General features: G+C 51.4%; 1 protein-coding gene across 4 annotated transcripts in view; it reads right to left on the bottom strand.

Annotated features, from left to right (window-relative positions):
- The window catches only part of SYNE3 (spectrin repeat containing nuclear envelope family member 3), a 97,605-nt gene that overhangs the window by 11,032 nt on the left and 63,559 nt on the right, over positions 1-23,014 (bottom strand). For all 4 annotated transcript variants that reach the window (XM_041759170.1, XM_041759169.1, XM_041759168.1 and 1 more), the window contains exons 9-17: positions 15,096-15,278; positions 13,655-13,798; positions 12,697-12,831; positions 9,230-9,391; positions 8,904-9,076; positions 8,358-8,487; positions 6,642-6,800; positions 2,635-2,784; positions 1,553-1,591 (exon numbers count right to left, since the gene is read on the bottom strand). In XM_041759170.1, coding sequence (XP_041615104.1) covers positions 1,553-1,591; positions 2,635-2,784; positions 6,642-6,800; positions 8,358-8,487; positions 8,904-9,076; positions 9,230-9,391; positions 12,697-12,831; positions 13,655-13,798; positions 15,096-15,278 — 1,275 coding nt within the window. The remainder of the gene's footprint in view (positions 1-1,552; positions 1,592-2,634; positions 2,785-6,641; positions 6,801-8,357; positions 8,488-8,903; positions 9,077-9,229; positions 9,392-12,696; positions 12,832-13,654; positions 13,799-15,095; positions 15,279-23,014) is intronic.

The following is a 23,014-nucleotide window of genomic DNA, read 5'->3' as shown; positions in this document are numbered from 1 at the left end:
GTCCGTTTCTTGAGGAGACTCTCTGTTATTCCAAATGGAGGGGGCAGGGGAGGAGACCGGACTTTGGTCTCTCTGAAGAATTCTACAAACAACAGTTCACACCACCTACAGAATTCATTCATGAAGTCAGTAACGGCAGCGTTGATAATTCCATTTTGCAGGTGGGGAAAGTAAGCCCCAAGAGGCAAAGCGACTTGCCCAAAGCCATAAAGTTAGATGATGCGCTAGGCCCAAAGCACGGCATTGGTCTTGCGACTGCCCCACGCAGTCCAGGGGACACCCACTCTCTTGCATGTGGGAGACATGAACAGCAGCTGGGGTGGGGGGGGGGGTTCCTGGGTGGCTCAGTGGTTGAGCATCTGCCTTCAGCTCAGGGCATGATCCTGGGGTCCTAGGATCAAGTCCTGCATCGGGTTCCCTGCAGGGAGCCTGCTTCTCCCTCTGCCTGTGTCTCTGTCTCTCTCTCTGTGTCTCTCATGAAGAAATAAATAAAATCCTAAAAAAAATTAAAAAAAACAACAACCAGCAGCCGAGACCAAGAAGAAATCCTGCAAGGCACCTGGAAACAGATGCCATGGCATTAGGGATCTTGAGGAACCCAGAGCTCTTTGGAGCAGAGCATACTGAAGGCTCCCTTCATTATGGGCCAGTGCTCGGCAGAAAAACCAGTGTGTTCCCTTGGAAAAGGTGACGTCAATTTACTCTGGGTTTTCCCTGAAGTGGGGACACCCACCAGGGATGCGGTCTCCAAAGCACAGTGTGGAAAGTCAAGATGAGGGCTTTGGAGCCCGAGGCCAGAGACCACCCAGAAGCTGCACGCCTGCGCTGAACGAACCATTCCAATCCTGTCATGCCTCAGTTTCCCTATGCTCAAGTGGAGGGAATAATGCCTCTTGGAGTGTTGATGGGACGGTTACATGAGATGCCCTAACCACGACTCAGCACAATTCCTGGCACAAAGTGGACAGTCACCACGTAGCATCTAGAGTAACAGTAATTGTTCCTCGTTATGATTATTATCATTACTGCTGCTACTGTGACTGCTTCGGCCTGAAGCACACAGGAGGGGCTCTGAGCACTTCTTGGCGGGCCTACATGGAAACACCTGCTGGTGGAACAGGACAGGCACAGCCATGCCTGCTCTTTTGTCCTCCACTGAGCCCCGTATGCCCACCCACTGCTCAGTGGCCACACGATCCAGGGTGCCTGGAATGGTCCGGGTTTCCTGAGACAGTCCGGGTTTATACCTGTTGTCACAACATAACTATCACTACTGTCCTGGTCCATTCCCACCACATGGTTTTGCCTGAAAAACTCTAGGGTCCCTCTTCTACCACGGGGGTGTCACAGCTGAGTACATTCTGCATGTTCCTGGGGCTTCCCAGGAACAGGGGGCCCAGCACAGGGTAGCCCAGAGCTCATTCCCTAGAAATGTTCTTCGGGCCTCATGGAACCTTCCAGAAAGCCCAGGAGTTTGGCTTCGGCATCGCAGGCCTACCAACCTCCAGACGCCCTGCCCTCTAGCGTGTGGAACAGATGGCAGACACCGTACCTTTTGGAATCCGGTCGGCTCCCCTGGAGAACTCTGTGTCTGTTATTTTCGGGAAGGAGAGGAAAAGGGGAAAAAAGACGTTAAGTGAGTGAAACTCAAATCCCAACAGAGCCTGTAATGGAATATTCGTTCTGTCAGGGGAGTGTTTCTTTAAAACTTCTGGTCATCTGGATAGGCTGAACCAGCAGGTGATTCGATTTAATGAGCTTTTTAACGCACTGCAGGCCCAGGTGGGATTCCGTCTGGGAAGGCCTGGGCCGGGGCCACCTGGCCAGGGCTGCGCTGACACCTAGTGGCCAGTACGGCTGCTGCGGGGACCGCTGAGCTGGCTTGGACGCTTGGCATCTGGGGTCTGAGGGCCCAGGGGGCCCTCGGAGGCCATCTCAAACAGCCCCCCATCTCGAGCTAACCCTTGAGCCTCAGTTTCCCCCATTGCTTCTTAGGGAATAACAAGGGTACCTCCTTTATAGGGTTCTTATGAGGACGTCGCATATCGCAAAGCCTCTCATGGCTATTGCTATTGTTTTGCTTGGGGCGGACACGGGGACACAAAAGGGGAAGGCACTTGTTCTGCATCTAGAGCAAATGAGTGGAGGAGCAGGGCTGGATCCCAGGGCCCCGGGCCCTGGGCCCCAGGGGAGCACTCTCCTCTATTGCGCCTTCCACAGCAGGGCGTGCTCAGTGCTGGCTCTACTCTGTGACCCCAGGAGTTGGGATTCTCAGAGTCTCGGCTCTCCCTTTAGAGACTGGAGATGGTGACTCTGCCGTAAGGACTGAACGGGGTCCTGAAGGTTTCAGCTTGCTAGATGGCGAAGTGCTCCCCAAACATTAACATGATGGCTACTGCCGTCACTCCTGGAGCATCGGCCACAAGGGGTAGCAGGATGGCCACATGACACCTCACAAGCCAAGCACCTAGGACCTGTGAGCCTCTGTCGCCTCTCTTGGAGTGGTCACCTCAGTCTGGTGAGTGGAGGCACAGGACAGAGTGCGTGTGGCCCAGCGAAGTCTCCCCAGATGAGCCCAGCCTCAGCCAGAGTCCCAACCCCGGAGTCCAGGACCTGGGCTTCCTCAGCACCTACCAGCAGGTAGCCAGAGTCCTTGAGTTTGGACTTGTACAGCATCCACCGGTAACGCAGGTCTTCCAGTTCGTCTGAGGTCCCCCTTGCTGGCCCGAGATGAAGGAGGTCCTCGAAGAGTTGCTGACCTTCTGGTACCCGAGTCTCTAGCTCCTGTGGGGAAAAGGCACAGCTGCACTGCTGACCTCCACGGTCACTTCCGTTTCTGACATTCTAGAACCAAGTCTTCCGGAGGGCTTGACATAAGAGTTGCCATCATTATAAAAGCTACCATTGATGAACATGCTTTTCTGTTGGCATGTTTAAGCCTGACAGAGTGCTATTGGGATTGGACAGATGTTTCTATCCAAATATAGTACATGTCACCCCAGGATGGCACCTTTCATCATCAGGACTCCCAAGGGGTAGTGATGTGGGGTTATGAGTGGAGCTCTAACTGAGCATGTGGGTCTGAATTCTGGTTTTGTGGCCTACTTTCACCCCATCCTACTCATAATGTGATATGGGCAGTTTGCTTAGCTTCACAGAACCCACTAGAATGTGAGCTCTACAAGAGTAAAGGAGCTTAACCTGGGGCAATTGCAAGTCACCTCTGATATGGTTGGAGTTGGCGGTGGTGGCACGAAGTGAGCTGTGGCCGAATGTGAGGTAGGAGGTATGTAGGGAGGACCTTCTGGTCATAGTCCCCTAGGTAATCGGATCAAACCTGTCACTGAGGACAAAGTATTAAAAACACTTAAAGGGAATCAAAGAGCAAGAGAGAGAGGCACCTCAGACTAAAATCCAGGAAAGGAAGTAAAGCCAGTGTTCAGGCCTGCTTTTGACAATCTGGAAGAAACAGTTGTGCAACAGATCATGCTTTTGCCAGCCCCACAGGGCTATGGAGACAAAGGTCAAGGTCTGGGCTCTGCAGAGGTGGAGACTCTCATAACCCACTTCCCCTGTGGCTGAGACTCTTAAAGGTGAATCAGAAATAAGCTCACACCCTATGTGCACTGCAGTCCAGCTCTAAGTCATCAGGGGTGCAGGGAGCCTCCAACTCTGAACCTGGATCTGCTGGTTTCAGAACAATAAAGGCCTCCTTACCTGGCAGCCACAAACAAAATCCTCTCTGGAGAAGAGATGATCCTTAATCTCAAATTAACCCTATATCTAGTTTGTCAAATACAATGCCTGGCACACAATCAAAAGCAGCTCCAAACAAGCAAGACTCCAACAACAAGAACAGGCAGAAATAACACATAGAAGAAATGCTCCTAAAATGACTCAAATTATTAGAATTATCACACATACTCAGTAGAACAGCTCTGTTTACCGTGCTTGAAGAATTAAAAGCCAGGCTTAAAAAGTTCAGCAGGGAACTGGAAACTACACAAAGTAACACAGTGGTATTTCAAGAAAATTGGGTAGAAATTTTAGAACTGGGGAATACAGTATCAAAAGTTAAAGGCGTAACAGACGCATGTAATAATGAATGAGACACAGCTACAGAGAGAATTAGTAAACTGGAAGGTACGGTAGAAAATGCCAACAATCTATGTAAAAAAAAATGTATTACATATAAATTTCAGCTTACCATTTGTTAATGAACTGGAAGACATTTTTCAGTTTAAGAATGGTAGTTTTCAATTATATGAAAAATATGACATATAAGAGTGCATGTTCTCTCATTTAAATTATACTATTGGCATTTATTCACATAAACATGAACATCTAGAAAACATATACAAAAAAGGGCTAAGTCACTTAATCCAAAAGAAACAAAAGGGATAATCTTTTATTTTTTTTAAAAAAATCCAATATAAATAAATACAGATTAAAATCGACACAATAGCTTCCCACTGACGAAAACTATAGGTAGCACCGTAGTTCTGATAGAGGTTTGGGTATTTTCCTTAAGCCCGAACTCGGTTATAGACTGGTGTATTGAAGAAATATTACCTAGCTTTATAAAACTTATGGAATAAAGGACTAAGAAAGATGATTTATGCATAATGCTTACCATTCCCTAGAGTCTTATTTATGGTCTCTTTTTTATGAGAATTAATTCAGAAAAAATGTATCTGTCATTACCAATTTATCTACATCATCACGCCTCTCATCATTTTGCTTTGACTAACAAAATCTCCCTAAAGGAATATGTACTGGAATATGCATTTTATGCAATTAGGAATACAGTGAAGTGCTAAAACTATATTTAAAATATAACAGGGTAGTTTGCAAATACTATGTTGAAATTGTGTAGACAAATTTTGTTTTGCCAAACACTGTATGGACTGGGAGTGACTTTGGGATCAGAGAAACAAAAATATTTGAACTTCTTTTAATTGTAGCAAAAAAAAAAATAGTTGATAAAAAATATATAACAAGGTAAAAAAACTGTAGCCTTATAAGTACATGTCTAATTTAATAAACCTTTTCTTTGAAATAATATTTTAATAAAAAAAAAAAAAGAAAATGCCATTGGGAAGAGACCAGAGGACTAATAAGACACAAGAGAAAGTAGGAGACATAGAGCCCACAGGGAGAAAGAATATCACATTTAAGCAGCATCACGGAAGGAGAGGAGAGGGGGGACAAGGAAGAGGGAATAGGAAAGAGACAATATCAGAGAATTTTCCCGAAAGACTCTAGACCACAGATTCCAGAATTCAGATGAATCCCAAGTAAGAAAAATGAAAAGAAATCTAAACCTTAACATTTCATAGTAAACCTGTAGAGAAATAAGAAAAAAAGGGAGGTGGGCTGGGGCCTGGTTGAGAATGACCTCATGTAATATGCTCAGGGTTAGGGGCCGGGGGTTGGACTCTATCCTGAAAGGTTTTATCAGGGGAAGGACAGAGTCAGGTTTATGATGCTGAAGGGCACTCTGGCTTCAGAGTGAACAGTGACCTGGATGGGAGCCCAACAGGAAGAAAGGAGGCCAGCTGGAGCTGATTGCCATAATCAAGGTCAGAAATGGTTAAGTATCTAGATTAATAGTGGTAGCAAGAGGGCACAGAACAAAAACATCCCAGAGGTGGCATTCAGGAGGGCTGGAGGACTAATTAGATGTGGGAGTGAAGGAGGAAGAAGAGTTGGGGTAGAAGGATTGCAAAAATGGCCACGATGCCCCCATCCCGCCTCCCCCCTCCCATATCTATGCCCTTTGCAATATGACCTTGAGTCCTTCCCATAAAGAGGTGGAGTCTGTTTTCCCTCTTTGTGAATCTGGCTTGGCCTTGTGATCTTCTTCATCCAACAGAATACAGGGGAAGTAATGTGCCAGTTCATCCTCTAGGCCTCAGAAGCCTTGAGCTGCCCCACAAGATGATGAGAGATGTGTGGTCCATCTCATGCCCATCCCCAGCAGCCCGACAACTCCCAGAAGTAGAGCCCACCCAGCCGACCTATAACTGACGGCAAATCAGGGAGCCCAGCCAAGACCAGAAGCATTGCCCACACGGGCTCAGCCTAAATTGGCAACCCTCAGAATCATGAATTAAATAAACATGTGCTGTGTGAAGCTACCAACTGTTGTAATGGTTTGTTACGCAGCAATAGCTAGCTGGTATCAGAGCGGCGGTTAGTAGTGATATGTTTCAAGTTGGGGAATATAGAAGTAGGCTCAACGAATGAATGGTTCTTCTAGAGCTTTTCTAAGATATGTGAACCAAAAAAGTTTAAGAGCTATTATTTAGGGGCAGCTGGGTGGCTCCGAGGTTGAGCATCTGCCTTTGGCTTGGGGCCTGATCCCGGAGACCCGGGATCAATTCCCACATCGGGCTCCCTGCGAGGATCCTGCTTCTCCCTCTACCTGTGTCTCTGCCTCCCTCTCTGTGTCTCTTATGAATGGATAAATAACATCTTTTAAAACAGGAACTATTATTTATACACACGGGAAAATGGCTCATAAGCCACGTATGTGATTGTTTTTTTTGTTTTTGTTTTTGTTTTTAAGAACTCTCTGGTAGCAAACATAACCCGGGAGGCAAACTCTGTGGAAGAAGGGCCTTTCCGTGGGAACATACCCGTAGCTTCGTTTCCCTGGTCTTCAGATCCTTGGCTGTGGCCATTCTCATTGCGATGATTCTAACCAGCTTAGTGTTTTCCACCTCCAGCCACTGCTCAAAGTCCCTCAGGAGCCGGGAGAAACCTTCACGGCCGCCCTCTCCCTGGAGCAGATTTGCCTGCAGACACGCACAGCACAGCACGACCAACGCATCAGAGGTGAAAACAGCCTACTGGCCCCACGGCCCCGCGTCCTGGGGGTCTGCAGTGACGCAGGGAGCCCAGGATGCTCAAAGGAGGTGCGAGAGGCCTGGGGGGAGGAGGCTTGTCTCTCCATTCAGTGTGGCCACGTTAGGAGTTGCATTCTGATTTGGCTCTGGGGGTCCTGTGGGGTTGGGTGGTCCAGGGTCTCTGCCTCGGCCCATACTCAGGGCCCCCGGGGCTGTGCCGCAGGACACAGGTGCCAGCAGACATGCAGGGACACTGTGCTTTCAGCCCCAAGCTGCAGGAGCTGCGACAAGGGATCATCGCGGTCACCTGCTGGCCTCCTGGGGGCAGCCACCCCCATTCCTAACCGGGATGGCTATAACGGTGGTCACCCTTCTGCTCTGCGTGTCCCCCAGCCCCAGGCTCTGTGGCCAGAGTGAGCTGTCCAAAATGCAGGGCCGTTCAGCTGAGTCCTCGGTGTGGTCGGAGGGCCCAGATTCCGGCCCTGCCTCACCCGAAGCCTGAGCCGCAGACAAGCCTTGGCCCCTGGCGCTCGTGTGGCCTCCCTCTGCGTCTCTGCACACTCGCTGTCTCCTCTGCACGGCACACAGCCCTCCTCTCTTCTCCTCGACTCCTGCTCTGCCACGACGATTGCCCTGACGGTTCATTTTTCCCGGGAGGACTTTGCTGGCCCAGAACTGGGTCCCGATCCCTCCGCAGCCGCTCCTACGGCGTCTGCCCCTCTGCCCTTGCCCACCGCGCTCTCTGCGAACCCTCACTTCACTGCCTGTGGTTCCTACTTCCTCGCTCCTCGCAGCGTGGGCCACATGGGCACCACCGTGAGCTCCGGGAAATGCAGTCCTGGGCCCTGCCGAAGCAGAATCTGCATTTTCCTACACCTGGGGCGCCCTGCAGTGGGAAAGGCTCTGCACTGGAGTGGAGGTTCCTGCGGGTTCGAAGCGCTTCTGCTCCACTCAGAGCTGTACCCCGGCCCTGAGCGCGGAGCTCAGAGCACAGCGACCCTCGGCTGGTGATTTGGGGTAATACGAGAATAAGGGGCAGGATGAGAGCTGGCGTGTGGTTTTTGAAGCACGAGAAAGGAACATCTTTTCACTGTGGTTCCTTTCTTTAAAAGCCATCAGGAAGAGGGATGGACACAAGGCGTATTTGAACAAAATACAGCTTATGGCATAAAAAAAAATGTACCCACCCTGCAAGATTTCAGTTTGCAATCTGGGGCCAGCTGGAAGCTCTCACCCTGCGGGGCCACCTGCTACTGTTTCTGAGGGGTGAGAGCCTGTCCATCCAAGGGACGCCCCGACCTTCCCCGTGGCTGGGGCTGGGGTCTCTGTGGCCCTCTGCGCAGTGGTACAAGGAACAGGGGCAGGTTCACCCGGGAGGGGACACGGCCGCCGAGTCCTGAGCTGTGTGTGTGGCCCCAGGCAGGGAGGGAGGCTTTGTTGAAGACCACCCCCCGCCACTGACGCGGGCCCCGGTCTCCCCCTGGAAGCCCCACCAGGTAGACACACCTGACGGGGATGCCTGGAAACAGGATTCGTGGGATCGATGACAAACCCGGCCTTTGGGATGTTGTTGGTGAAAATCATCTTCTTCCCCGAATCCACTTCCGTCCTCTGCAGCTGCTGGTTTCTGATGAGGCTGAGGAGACAAATGGCCCAGGCCCCGGGTGATGTGATGGGGACTCGTCAGGTCACAGAGATAACAGAACTGGGGCATCACGGGTTAGGAGTCAATCCTTTGGGTTTGCTAGAACGTTCCCTGGGCACATATATTTCCAGCTTCCTACTTGAGACCTACGTGACTCTGTCATTAAAGTGCATGTACCCATTGATGCGGGGGAGGGCTGCAGGCTAACCCCCAAGCGGGACACTTCCCTGCTCCCACTGCTCCTGCTAGAATCACCCTTGGGCCAGACTGGAGACGCACGGAGGTGCCTGGTACCGCGCTTGGCACACAGCAGAACGCCAGGCACCTGTTCCACGGGGACCGCTGAGCTCTCCTCTGGATGGAAAGGGCTGTCACCCAAGAGCAGGCTCAGAGCCAGGGACCCTCACCTCAGCAGGCTTTCCTCCAGCAGCCTCAGGGCCTGCCACGAGGCCGCCAGTTCCTTCAGCTCCTCCTGGACCACAGCGGCCCCTTCTGGAGAAGACTTCTTCATCACCAGCTGGCCGTGGGCTTCCACCAGGGGCAGCTGGGCCTCCTTCTCCGGGAATTCAGCCAGCAGCCTCTAAAGGACACACGTGTGCACACACGCACACACACAGTGAGCTCTTGGGGCAGGGGTCTCTGCTCCCCAGTATGGCATCTTTGGCCTCCCAAGCCTGCTTTCTGAGCTGCAAGTGAGCTGCAACCGGCATCTCCCTGGGGAAAGACACCTTACCTCGACTTGCACCTCTCGGGACTGGGCGTCCCATGGGCCTGCCTCCTCCTGGTGTGACTCTAGCTTCTGGGTGACCATGGTGATCCACTGCTGCAGCTCCAGCAGCTCGTGGCTGAAGACACAATGTTCCTGCACGCTCTGCTGGCACCTGTCCGTGAGGTCCTGTAGCACAGCCCCCGGGGCAGGGGGGCGCAGGGCACCCTGAGTGCTGTGGGCACCACTCCATCCTGCAGGACCCCCAGACCTGCCCCAGGGCGAGCTGTGCCCCATGGCCCCCCACCCAGCAGGAACACAAGAGGCTAGTCCTCTTCTGCACAGTATAGGGAATTTATTCTGGAAAGACAAGCTCTGGTTGAAAGTATCTCTGAGCCTGTCTTATCTTTTATAGACAGTTCCCTGCCTGGATGAGGGTGTGGGCCATCGGAGCTCCTGTCCACCACCGCTGTGAGAATAAATCATACACCTTTTGGGAAAACCATAGGTCAGTATCTACTAAAACTGAGCACAGACACCCCTCTGACACAACCATTTCACCTCTGAGTGTATACGTAACAGACACAAACATACTGTCACCCAAGGGCATGCGTGTGGTGCTGCTCATAATAGCCCCAAACTGGAAACTACCCAAGTGCCCGTCAACAGAAGTATGGATAAATACGATGACGTATATTCAGACAATGGAATATTTTACAGCAGCAAGAACGAGCAATCTATGCAGTAATCTAATACAACATTATGAATGACTTTCCAGCCAACATGTGGACAGCTAGAAGCCAGACACAAAAGAAAACATTAAAATAACGTATAAAATCAGGCAAACCCAATGCATGGTGTTCCATGTCGAAAGTCAGGGTTACTTTCAGGGACCAGGAGTGGTGGGCAGTGATTGCCGGGGGCAGGAGGGGCTCTGGGGGCCTGGGGGAGCCAGCAGTATTCTGTGTCATGATCTGGGTGCTGGTAATGCGGACGGGTTCAGTTTTTTAAAATCCATCAAATTGCCCACTTAGATGTTTGCTTTTTCTATATAGGTTTATACGTTGACAGTGTTTGAAAATGGTCTTGCTTTTTTTTCCCCTCTCCTCTAGGTCAGCCACTCAGCTCTTTGAGGCTGGGGCCTATCTTCTTCTCTGTATTCAGGAAAGGAGGGCGCCTGTCCTCCTGGTCACCCAACCTGGGGCCCTCCGAGGCCTCCCTCTCAGCCCACCGCAGACCAGACCTCAGGGGCTCTCTGTGATCCCTCCCCAGGCCACCACAGGCCCTGCCCTCCTGCATTCCAGACACTGGCTGACACCACTGGACGCCAGGCCCACTAGAGCTGGGGACACAGAGACGGTGCGTCCCACCTTTCTGCAACAAACCAGGGATGGGAGCCTCAGCAATTGCCTAAGACTCCACTTCTCCACACTCTCGCTACCACCACCCCTCCTGTCCTGTGTGCCTTTAATGGCCGTGGGTTGCATAATGGGGTATGTGCCCCCACCCCCAGGGGGAGACAAGAGGATCACCTGGGCTGTGGGAGGACTTATTAGAATTTCTTAGATTTAAAAAGCCCTAAGTACCGCAGTAATAAAAGGAGGGGCAATACTTCTTTGAAGAAATATATATTTATGTTCATGTTCTGTCTCCTGTTCTGAACATGAAAGACTCCTAACTCTGGGAAACGAACTAGGGGTGGTGGAAGGGGAGGTGGGCGGGGGGTGGGTGGTGGGCACGGAGGGGGGCACTTGACAGGATGAGCACTGGGTGTTATTCTGTATGTTGGCAAACTGAACACCAATAAAAAATAAATTCATTAAAAAAAAGAAATATATATTTAGACAATAAATCAGGAGGCATGAGAGAATTTGAATATCAACATCCTGCAACTGCTAATCACGCTCAGTTAATGCTGCTTCTACTTATTATCACGATCGATCTCATGCATCATTTAATGCAGGCATTAAAGCTGATGTTTGGTGTTTCTCTGGGCTCCATGGGCTCCCACGCAGCAGGGACAGTGATTCTTATTTCTCTAGGCCCCCACCTTGACCCTGAGACCGCTAGTGGCTAATTTATTAAGGGGAGTTAAATCAGTTCATCTAGACCTGATGCCTCACTTAGACCAACGGGCTTGTGCAGGTGGAGCTGCTGTGGTTGCTGAGACGACGATGGCGCAGGGGTGACACCTGCAGATACAGTGAGAGGCGCAGGTGCTGCCATCCGGCGGGAGGTCCCCCCCATGGCCGACAAGGTTTCCCCGAGCCCTACCGGTATCCACGGTGCTGAAAACCCTGCGATCGTGACCCCAGCTCAATGACGTTCCCTGGCTCAAGGACAAACATAGAGGTTTTCTGCAGTCCTAATAAACACACCGATCTTCCCAGGAACGCCTCTACTCCGTCAACGGATGGAAGGCTGTGCTTTGGTTTCACTGAAACTTCACCGAAGGTCGTTCACATTTCAGAAAATCTCATAAAACAGGGGCATTTGTGGCTGCCACCCAGAGGGGGCGCGTCTTCCCTGTGGCTGCTTTCAGAACTCACGTGTTGAAAGGCAGCATTTTATTTTATTCTATTTTTCACATCATAAACCAGCCAGTTTATTATTTTGTCGTAAGTCGGGTAACGTTTTACCAAGCAGACTGGTGTGCCTGCACCAGCATGAACGGTGCATGCTCTTCCCAGAAGCAGTTACGTGGAAACCAAGTTACTATCAAGTTACTTGCAAGTATGAAAGACAGCATTTTAGTCTAACTTTCCTTTTCTCTTCTCAATCACAGGAAGGGCGTTACGTTAAATTTTAAGGTGTGCGGGGACCTCACGCTACCCATGAATTTTGGGGTGGCATGGGAATATTTGTTGTTAAAATAGGCCGGGTCCCCGTAGGGTGGAGAACCCCGTTAGGCTAAGTGTTCTGGAGGCTACTGGAGGGCCGGCCCTACAAGCCCAGGGCACTTGTTGCAAATGCAGACCCGGCCCCGGTGTGAATGGGTCGTGGAAACCTGTCCTGGGCCAGTGTGGGAGCTGCCTGCACCCTGTTCCCTTCCCAGGGCTCCAGGGCCCCCCCAGGGCGGCCGCTAGAGGGCACTGCAGGGGAGGCTCCCCGAGGCCGAGGCCGAGGCCGCGCTGCAACTTTGAACCTGCCTGCTGCACCCCGGAGCTGCTGAGGTGGGGGGTGCTCAGAGCAGCCTTTTCTGTTCCTTGGCCTCCTGGCACACCTGGAATTGTATCCGAACTTGTTTTGCTGACTCATGACTCGTTTACCCACTAGAATATAACCCCCCGGGGGAGCAGGGGCTTTGGCTGTCCGGGCCTGCGCTGCCTTCATCCTCAGGACCCAGAACACTGCCGGGCATAATGATGGGCTGAATGAATGAGGGAGAGAAGAGAGGAAGGGAAAAAGACAAATAGAAAGGTTTGAAGGACTAAAGGAAGAAGAAAAAGCAGAGAGGGACCCGCTGTGTGTAGGATCCCGGGTGCCCCGCTTACCTCCAGACACCCCTGCAGGGCCTGGTAGTCGGTGGAAAGCTGGTCCATTTTGTGCTGGTGGTTGGGGTTCCCCTGGATGAGAGGCCTCATGGCCTCCATCTGTGCCCCCAGGTCCAGGCCCTCTTCCTGCAGCCCCTGCAGGAAAAGGAGCGAGTGAGGCTGTCCTGTTTGCCTCTTGTCATGGGAGCTGATCGGGTGGTGGTGGGGCACGGGGTCCTCTGAGTGGGTGAGCTGGGGAGGATCCCTTCATGATGAGGCTCCCCCACCCCAGTGGCTGCACTATACGGCTGTCTGATGGGCCCCCTCTCAGATTTTTAAAAGGAGACATAAATATTCTAGGACACCAGCTTGGGACGTATCTCTGGGGGTCAAACTCCCATCTGAATTCTGACTTCATGACCACCTCTCACTATGAAGAACCACACCCCAGCTTTAGTTTCAAAGGCCCCAAATGCACCATTAAAAAAAAAAAATTTGTAAATACAGTTTTATTGGGACACACCCTCTCAATGTATGCATGAGCTACGCTCGGGTCTTAAAAGGATACTTGTGTCACACGCATTTAAAATCCCGCAAGTTCCTTATCAAGCCGATAAGTACTGACAAGTCAGCCAGTGTATAGTCTGTTTTTTAAAACATTTATTCTCACTTTCGAAATCCAACAATTTAACTGAAGGCCTCTGTACTCATTAGGAACCCTTGGCAAAGCAATTTAAAAAAGAAATGAATACCAAATACCAACGTTAGACTTTGGAATCACAGAGTAAACATCATTTTGCTGGGCTCGAGAATCAGCAGTGTGTCGGTACTAAGGGTCCCGCAGAGGCCAGAAACCACCAGATAAATCAGCAGAGATTCGGAGGAAAGGTCAGAGCTCAGGTGAGGGGCCCGGTGGCTGCTGTGCCGCAAGTCACTGCCGCAGGAGGGGAGCCGCTTCTGGGCCCCATCAAGCCCTTACCTGCAACCTCAGGAGCTGGGCCTGTTTCCCAGGAAGGTCGTGCCGAAACCCGTTCTCGGCTTGGACCCTGGCTTGGAGGTCCGAGAGCTTCTTCTGGAGGGGTTGGAAAGTGTCCCCAAAGTCTCGGTGCTGAGCCAGCAAGCTCTGCGGAGACACAGAATGGGCAGCATAGAAATGAAGAAGTCTCCTCGCAGGCACCTGTACAACCGGCCACTCACAGTCACACTGCTCTTTCCCCAGCCTTGTCCTGGCCGGCTCATACCCACTCGGGCATCACCTCCTCCGGGAAGCCTTCCTGGAGCCCTCCTTGGAATCTCCGTGCTGTCCTCCCGGGACAGTTGCTCTGCTCTCTGGTACAGAACGGACGTCTCCTAACAGACGCACCAGAACCCACCAGAGGGCCCTTTTTGCAGAGCTTTATCGGGACACAGCCACAGCCACTCATTTATAGCTGCTTCCCGGCTACAGAGGCCGGGCTGCGGAGCTGCAGCCGACACCGTCCGCCCCACGAACCCTAAGATGTTTGCTGACCGTCTGCTGTGCGGGGGGACGGGATCCTGGACGGGAAGGAGGCTCTCGGCCAGTGCCCGGCCCCTCTCAGGGTCCCGCTGCCAACAGCTACGTTGTCACGTTAGCAGATGCTCAGCACACGTTTGGCACGCAAAAGAGTACACTCCGCACACATGCCGCCTTGCGCCTCGGATTCAGGCTCCTTGTCCAGAAACGTGCTCCTAATAATACTGGCTTTCGGTTCTAGGGTGCTTTACATTCTACAGGCGATTTTCTCTGCATTTTCTGCTTTGACTCCCCTCCCTACCAACCCCTCTGGAGAAGATGGTTGTGTTTGACAGCAGTGTAGACAGGGTTTGGGGGGGCAAGAGGTGGGGGAGCTGGTGGGGGAGGCAGGGGCCAGGGAGGCAGGGGTGGAGAGGCAGGGGTGGGGGAGCTTGTGGGGGAGGCATGGCTGGGGGGCAGGGGCCAGGGAGGCAGGAGTGGAGAGGCAGGGGCGGGGGGCAGGGGTCAGGGAGGCAGGGATGGGGAGGCAGGGGTCAGTGGTCAGGGAAGCAGGGGTGGGGGGAGCCAACTGGGGAGGCAGAGGTGGGGGCAGGGGTCAGGGAGGCAGGGTTCAGGGAGGCAGGGTTCAGGGAGGCAGGGGTGGGGGAGTTGGTGGGGGAGGCAGGGGTGCAGAGCAGGGGTGGGGGGCAGGGCTCAGGGAGGCAGGGATCAGGGAGGCAGGGGTAGGGGGAGCTGGTGGGGGAGGCAGAGGTGGGGGACAGGGGTGGGGAGGCAGGGGCAGGGCAGCTGGTGTGCAGGACAGCAGTTGGGAGGCTGGCACATCCGTGGCACCCAGCCTAGCGGTGAGGAGCGAGGCCCGGGGCCCGAGGGCTGGCCAAGGCACCCAACGGCGAGCACCCCTCCACCCCCCACCCCGGACACGCACCTGCAGCTTGCTCTTCCTCTGCAGGAGGCTGTTGTGCAGCAGGTCCCTGTCCCGCACGGAGCCGGCCACCTGCTCCAGGAGCGCCGCGGCCCTGTCAGGGCCGAAGAGGCTCCTCAGCACGTCTCTCTTCAGCTGCAGCGCGGTCAGCTGCTCCTTCAAGCGCGAGCTCTCGGCCAGGGCGGCCTAGGAGGAGCAGGGCCCCGTGAGCCTGGCTGCTGGTGCACACGCGTCCCTGCACCTGCCCGGATTGGGGGGGGGGGGCACAGCACGCTGGGAGGCCCTGCGTTTCAGGGCCAGCCTGATTCCTCTCTTGCCCCCCACTCCCATCTCCCCCCCCCCCGACGCCTGGGCAAGAGCCTCACCTCCCCTCCAGCCATGGCCACCGCCCGGCGACCCTTTACTCGGTGACCCCCACCCCCGACAGCAGTGGGACCACCTCTCGGTGCTGTTTAGGACACACTGAAGGGGCTAGGGGCTTATGGGAGCAGGAGCAGTGGGAATCCAGGAAGGCTCCCCAGAGGAGGTGACAGCGATGGAGTCGTGTTGTGTGGAGCTCACCAGGTGAAGGAGGGACCTAAAGGAGACTTATGGGATGAGTGGCGGCAGGCTCCGTGCAGCCGGAACTCTGCACAGCCCAGGCCCCACCTCCCCCAGGAAGCCTGCCCTGACCACATCCCCAGCCTACACTCACTCTTCCCGCCCCCAAGCCCTGGGCCAAGCCTCAGGGTCCTGCCGATTGGGGTCAGCACCTCTTGCTGCTCTGAGGGCCCAGGTCCCGGGGGCCAAGGGTCTTGTCTTTAGCTGGCCAGAGTCCTTCCGTTTACACCTGTGATGTTACTGAGACGCTGAGCTAGCCACGGGGCTGGGAAGGGAGAGCGGAGACCCCCGCCAGGTAGGGAACCGCGATCGGAGGCAGAAAGTGATCATTTCCCTTAAAGTCCCCACAGAGCCCTGTGGGCGTTCGAGGCAGAGCTCAACACTCCCAGTTGGGGAAATCCGAGAAGGCTCCCCAGAGGAGGCAGCTTTGCCAACAGCTGGGACGGCAGAGAGAGTCCCCAGGGGAAGGGCGGCATAATCACAGCTGACACGGCTGGACCGGTGTCACCTCCCCGCATGGGCACGTGGTGTGTGATCGCCGCAGAGAGGACAAGCCTCCTTAGGGAGAGGGTGACCTGTGCTCCCTTTTCAGCAAATCTGGACACAATACCACAGGGGTTAAGAGTTCCGGCTGAGAAGTTGCCATGGTGAGTGTGAATTCCATACTAGTTGGGAAGCCTTGGGTAGTTCCGAGACTCAGTTTCCCCATCCATAAAATAGGCGTAGTCACACCCAACTCACAGAGCTGCATGAGGCTGAAATGAGGTGAGGCCTAAACAGCATTTTACGTGGTCCATGACCCGCGGCCCCCTCAGCTAGGGCCACGCCACCAGTGCTTATGGGTTGAATTGTGCTCCCTGCAAAAAGATGCGAAGTCTTGGCCACCCACCCTTGCCAACTACCTCAGAATGTGACTTTTTTGGAGACAGGGTCTTCACAGAGGTAATCAAGTTGAAATGAGGTCATTAGGGTGGACCCTAATCCATGGCGACCTGGGCGCTTATTAAAGAAGGAAATCTGGGGACGCCTGGGAGGCTCAGCAGTTGAGCATCTGCCTTCAGCTCAGGTTGTGATCCCAGGGTCCCGGGATGGAGTCCCGCATCGGGCTCCCCGCAGCGAGCCTGCTTCTCCCTCTGCCTGTGTCTCTGCCTCTCTCTGTGTGTCTCATGAATAAATAAAGAAAATCTTAAAAAATAAATGAAGGGGGGATCCCTGGGTGGCGCAGCGGTTTGGCGCCTCCCTTTGGCCCAGGGCGCGATCCTGGAGACCCGGGATCGAATCCCACGTCGGGCTCCCGGTGCATGGAGCCTGCTTCTCCCTCTGCCTGTGTCTCTGCCTCTCTCTCTCTCTCTGTGTGACTATCATGAATAAATAAAAATTTAAAAAAAATAAAATAAAAAAAAAATAAATGAAGGGGGGAATCTGGACCCAGACACACAAGCGCGGGGGAAGACAGTGTGAAGGCACAAGGAGGGAAGCTGTCCCTGTGACCGCAGAGGCCGAGGTTGGCGTGGCGGGTCTACAGGCCAATGAACACCAACAAGCACCGGCAAACACCAGGAGCTGGAAGAGGAAGGGAAGCATCCTCCCCTAGAGGCTTCAGAGACAGCACGGCCCCCCGACAGCCTGATTGTGGACGTCCAGTCTCCAGAACCAGGTTCTGTTGCTCTAAGCCACCCAGTTTGAGTCCTTTGTCACAGTCATCCCTGGAAGCGGCTATTTCAGCCATGCCCCACTTTGGGGCCCGGTGCCTCCGTTTTAGAGGAAATTTGCAGGTCCAGAGGCTACTCTGAGCCTGGGTGTAGATGCTGAGCCAAGACAAACAGGGCTGGCAGCTTGAGCCTGGCCCGTGAAATCCATCCTTCCCGGGAAAGGCTGGTAGAGTGTAACGCAAGACAGGATCCTGGGCAGCAAACGGCATTTAAACACGGGCAAACCACAGTCCTGCCCACTTTTCTAACACACGAATCCGCAAAACTCCTGCCCTGGGAGTCCTGAGTCACGCTCTAGAAAGGCCCAGGTGGGGATCCCTGGGTGGCGCAGCGGTTTGGCGCCTGCCTTTGGCCCAGGGCGTGATCCTGGAGACCCGGGATTGAATCCCACATCGGGCTCCCGGTGCATGGAGCCTGCTTCTCCCTCTGCCTGTGTCTCTGCCTCTCTCTCTCTCTCTCAACCTGTGAATATCATAAATAAATAAAAATTTAAAAAAATTAAAAAAATAGAAAGGCCCAGGTGCTGGTTAGCTTTCTGCCCCAGCGAGAAGGACAGGGTGGAAATGCAATCGGGATCCAGTGGAAAAAGCACTTGCCATGGAGTCAGAGACTTGGGTCAAAGCCAGCCCTGACATCGAGTTACCTTGAGCAATGCCTTCCCCTCTGAGACACCGTTTCCTTAGCCGTCAATTGATGAAAATAAAATTTTTCAGCCTGCTTCACAAACCCGTTCCCAGGACCCAGTGTGACATCAGGAATAAGAGCATAAGATGAGAGTCTAGAGCCCACCATTCTGGCCTCAGCTCTGCCTTTCAAGTGGCCTGAATTTGAACAAACACCCTAACTTCTCTCTGGCTCTGGTCCCTTTTCAGCAAAACGAGGAGGAAAATGATGGAAATGGAGACCAAAATCTGTGTACACAGGTATTCAATGCATACAAATTATGACAAAAAAAAAAAAGCTGGAAACAACCTAACTATTGCAAGAATGGAAAACAATATTATGCATCCGCTTACACTGATGGCTTTTTGGAAACATTTTACCCTTTTTCCCTAAAATTTGTTTAGTTGAAGTGTAATAGACATATAACACTACGTTAGTTTAAGATGCACAACATAATGATTCAATACCTGTATGCACCGCGATGTGATCACCACCATAAATCTAGTACCATCTGTCACCATACAAAGTTAGACTTTTTTTTTTTCCTTATGACAATGAGAACTTTTAGGATTTACTTTCCTGGCAACTTTCAATACGTCCTATGATATTGACTGTAGTCACCATGCTGGACCTGACATCCCCAGGACTTATTTATTCTAGAACTGAAGTCTGTATCCCTGCAACCCCTATACCCATTTTACCCACCCCGACACCCCATCATCCCACTGGCCACCTCCATTCTGTTCTCTGTTATCTATGAGATTATTTTTTTAGATTCCACATAAAGGCAGGACTGTGTAGGCAGGATCTCTTTCTCTGTTTGACACTATCTCATTTGATATAATGCCCTCGAGGTCCCCCCATGTTACTGTAAGTGGCAAGATTCCATTCTTTTGGGGTTTTTTTTGTGGCTGAGTAGCATTCCATTATATACATATGATGTGTTACATATATATATATATATATATTATCCTCTTTTATCCATTCATCCATCAGTGGACACCTGGGTTGTTTCCAGGCCTTGGCTATTGTAAATATTGATGCAACGAATGTGGAGGTGCCAATAGCTTTTCAAATGAATATTCTTGTTTTCTTTGGATAAATACCCGGAAGTGGACTTGCTGAATCATACAGTAGCTCTATTTTTAATTTTTTTGAAGAACTTTCATACTGGCTTTCCACAGTGGCCACACCAGTTTATATCCCCACCAACAGTGCACCAGGGTTCCCTTTTCTCCACATCCTCACCGATGCTTGCTATTTCTTGTCATTTGATGCTAGCCATTCTGACAGTTGTGACAGGTGCGAGGTCGTATCTCATTGTGGTTTCCATTTGCACTTCCCAGATGATGAGCCACATTGAGCATCTTTTCGCGTGCCAGTTGGCCATCTGGATGTTTTCTTTGGAAAAACGTCTATCCAGATCCTCTACCCAAAGTTTCTGCTGAAAAATCTGCCTAGAGCCTCATGGAGGTTCCCTTCTATGTAACACATTATCCTTCTCGTGTTACTTTTAAGATTCTTTATTTTTAACTTTTGACATTTGAATGATAATGTGTCTTGGTATGGGCCACCTGGGGTTCATCTTATTTGGACTCTCTGTGCTTCCTGGACCTGGATGCCGGTTTCCTCCCCCAGGTTAGGGAAGTGTTCAGTCTTTATTCTTCAGGTACGTTTTCTGCCACCCTTTCTCTCTCTTCTCCTGGGACATCTATCATGCAAACGTTATTCTGTTTGAGGTTGTCTCCTAGGGGCCTTAAGCTATTTTCATTTTTAAAATTAATTCTTTTTGGGGGGCACCTCTGTGGCTCAGTGGTTGAGCGTCTGCCTTCAGCTCAGGTCATGATCACGGGGTCCCGGGATGGAGTCCCTCATCGGGTTCCCCGTGGGGAGCCTGCTTCTCCCTCTGCCCATGTCTCTTTCTCTGTGTCTCTCATGAATAAATGAATAAAATAGTTTACAATTTTTTAAATAAATTTATTTTTTCTTTTTGACACTCAAGTATGTTCCACTGCCCAGTCTTCCAGATCAGTGATCCCTTCTTCTGCTGCATCTAGTCTGCTTTTGAACCCTCTCATGTATTTTTCATTTCAGTCCTTGTATTCTCCAGTTCTGTGACTTCTGTTTGGTACTTTCTTGTATTTTATATTTTTGGTTGAAGTTCTTGCTGTGTTCACTCCTTCATCTCCCAAGATCAGTGAGCATCTTTAGGACCATGACTTGGGACTCTTTATCGGGTATATGGCTTATTTCCATTTCATTTCTGAGGTTTTATCTTGCTCTCTCATTTGGAACATATTCTTCTGCTTCCTCGTTTTGCTTGGATCCCTGCATATGTTTCTATGTTTTAGGCAAAGCAGTCATCTCTCTCAGTCTTGAAGGAGTGGCCTTGTGTGGGACATAAAGCTTATTGTCCAACCCTGACCTTGCTCTTGATTGTCTCTGGAACCTTTGTGATGGTCTAAGCAGCCTGTTTTGTTCTTTTTTTTTTTTTTGTCTGTTTGTTTGTTTGTTTGTTTGTTTTTTTAAGTAAGCTTTGTGCTCAATGTGGGGCTCGAACTCATGATCCTGAGCTCAAGTGTGGCATGCTCTGCTGAATGAGTCAGCCAGGCACCACCAGCCTGATTTATTTGTAATAGCTCCAGTTGTTAAGGGAGTACCAAGACCTCCCAGCATGCCAGAAGAAGGGATCGATTGGCTCCCAGTTTCAGGCTGATTAGAAGCCAGACCCTCGGGCAACAACTTTTATGCAAATATATATAGTTCTGCAGAATCACAATTGTAAACCTTGCTGGTCTCCAGGCCAGGTGATTTGGAGGCATTCTCTGCACAACAGGTGCAAACATTGGGGCCCCAGAGGAGTGTCTAAGGTCATCTCTGGGAGATGTCAGCAAGCCATAGCAAGGCCAAGGGATAGTGCAAAGATGTTGTATCTCACCCTATGTTCTCTGACTGCACCTCTACAGGCCCCTCAGTAGGTGGCAAAAACTGAAGTCTGCTCCTGAGGCTGAAGCTCCAGGACAAGCAAAGAGGATTTTTTTTTCACTGAAAGACTAAAGGTATGTCTCAATCTGCTGTCTGGGCAGGGCCCCAGGATCTGCCTCCCAAAATCTGCCTCTCTGATTGTTAGAGTCCTGGGGGACCCAGGAATGTAAGCCCTCACCCCTACCCCCAGCCACCCCAACTAGGAGATCAAGGGGCTTCCCTTGTGTGAATGGCAAGCACTCACCAGCTTTACAAGGCGGCAGGAAAGCACAGGGCTGGGGTGTATGTACTGGTGCTAGCGAGGCAGAAGGAGAGTGCAAATGGCACCTGCCCCTAAGATGAGCAAATGAATCTCCTTCATATATAGTCCGGGGGCTTTTTGAACTGCTGCTATCACCCTGGTCCCTGGAGCAAGTGTGTTTGTGCGCAAGACTTTAGGAAAAGCATCTCAGTGCCCTACAGCCCTTTGGGTTTCCTGGACACAAGCCCCATTAGTTTTCCAAATGAGATGTTTTGGGGATTTACCTTCCCCCACGTATGCCTCAGGGGTTGGGGTGCTTGATGTGGGGCACAAACCCCTTGTTCCTCCATCAGAAGCTCCAGATTGGAGATCCTTCCTGACTGTGGGTTGCTGCGCTAGGAGTTGAGGTTTTTGGCCAGATGCTGTCTCTGCCTCTCCTTCTCATGTCAGTGATGCCCTTTGACCATCAGATATGAGGCAGCTGCACAGTGAGTTTTCAGGGCATTTTCAAACGGAGGTTATTCCATGTGTAGCTGTAGATTCAGCATGTCCACAGGAGGAGGGGAAGTTCAGGATCTTTCTATGCTGTCATCCTGGACCATCTCTCTGAACCATTTTAAATGACGCCAAGAAAAAGCTCAGATGCACCAACTAAAAGTATCCTGATGCTCAACAGTATAGCATGATCCCAAATACGCAAAAGTTGTTAATTAATGAATGAAGGCTTCTGTCTATTGGTGACCATATTGCACAGAAATGACTAGATGGATTTTCATCAGACCTAAAGGGTATATATTTTGGATTGTCTGACCTAACAGTGATTTTAGTGACACACAGAAAAGTCACTTTTGGGAGCCCTGAGGAGTCCCTCAGAAGGATGGACAGTCATCTTTCAGAACATGGAAGAAAGAAGCCCCCAGGACCCTCAGAAAGAAAAGCTATGCCCCACAGTTGAAGAACTGGACAGAGAAAACCAATTCTTATGCCAGCATGAGCCCCAAGTGGAAAATCATGAGAACAGATGCTCCAAAATGCAGGCACCACTCTGTGGCTCAGTAGCGTGTTTAAGGGTGAGGACCCCCAAGAAATACCAAGTCAGGTAGAAAATATGATGTGTCCCCTGACATGTTAACAGTGGTCCTACGGCTTGTGACATAATGGACGCATTTTGTTTCCTTCTCCACAAATCTTTACATCTCCAAGCAGGCATGACCTTTATAACCAGAGGAAAATTAATACAGAACAAGGCTTATATCTCATACTCTTTTGTGCCTCCTCCCATTCAGGGTGTCTTAGAATCCCTGGACCTGAAAGTATTTTCTGGGCTTCAGAGCTGCAAATACCATAAGGCAGTATTGATGGGCTAATCAGAGCTGCCACGCTGATGGACATTTGTGGTAGACACCACTGTCCACTCACCCAACACGCATTCCTCCTTCCTGGTCACCAAACCCAGCACTGTGTTTAGATGGCCTCCCAGTTAGTGGTGTTGAAATACATTTCTAGGCTCAAGGTGGGGCTCTTTCACCCTGGATGCCAAGGCAGCAAAGTGAAACTCCCAGATAAGTTTTGAGTTCCCGTAAATGCTCTGCTTGACCAGAAACACAGTATATCTAGTCTGCGATCCCCAAATGTCAAGCCAGCTCTGGACCTTCTCCCCCCAAACAAGGCTGACTGACCAACAGCCAATCAGATATTTCCTGTCTTTCCTTGTTCTTTAT

This window comes from Vulpes lagopus, chromosome 6 (genome assembly GCF_018345385.1).
Source record: "Vulpes lagopus strain Blue_001 chromosome 6, ASM1834538v1, whole genome shotgun sequence".
Classification (NCBI taxonomy): domain Eukaryota; kingdom Metazoa; phylum Chordata; class Mammalia; order Carnivora; family Canidae; genus Vulpes; species Vulpes lagopus.
Note: the sequence above shows the minus strand (reverse complement) of the source record. Positions and strands in the feature narration are given on the sequence as shown.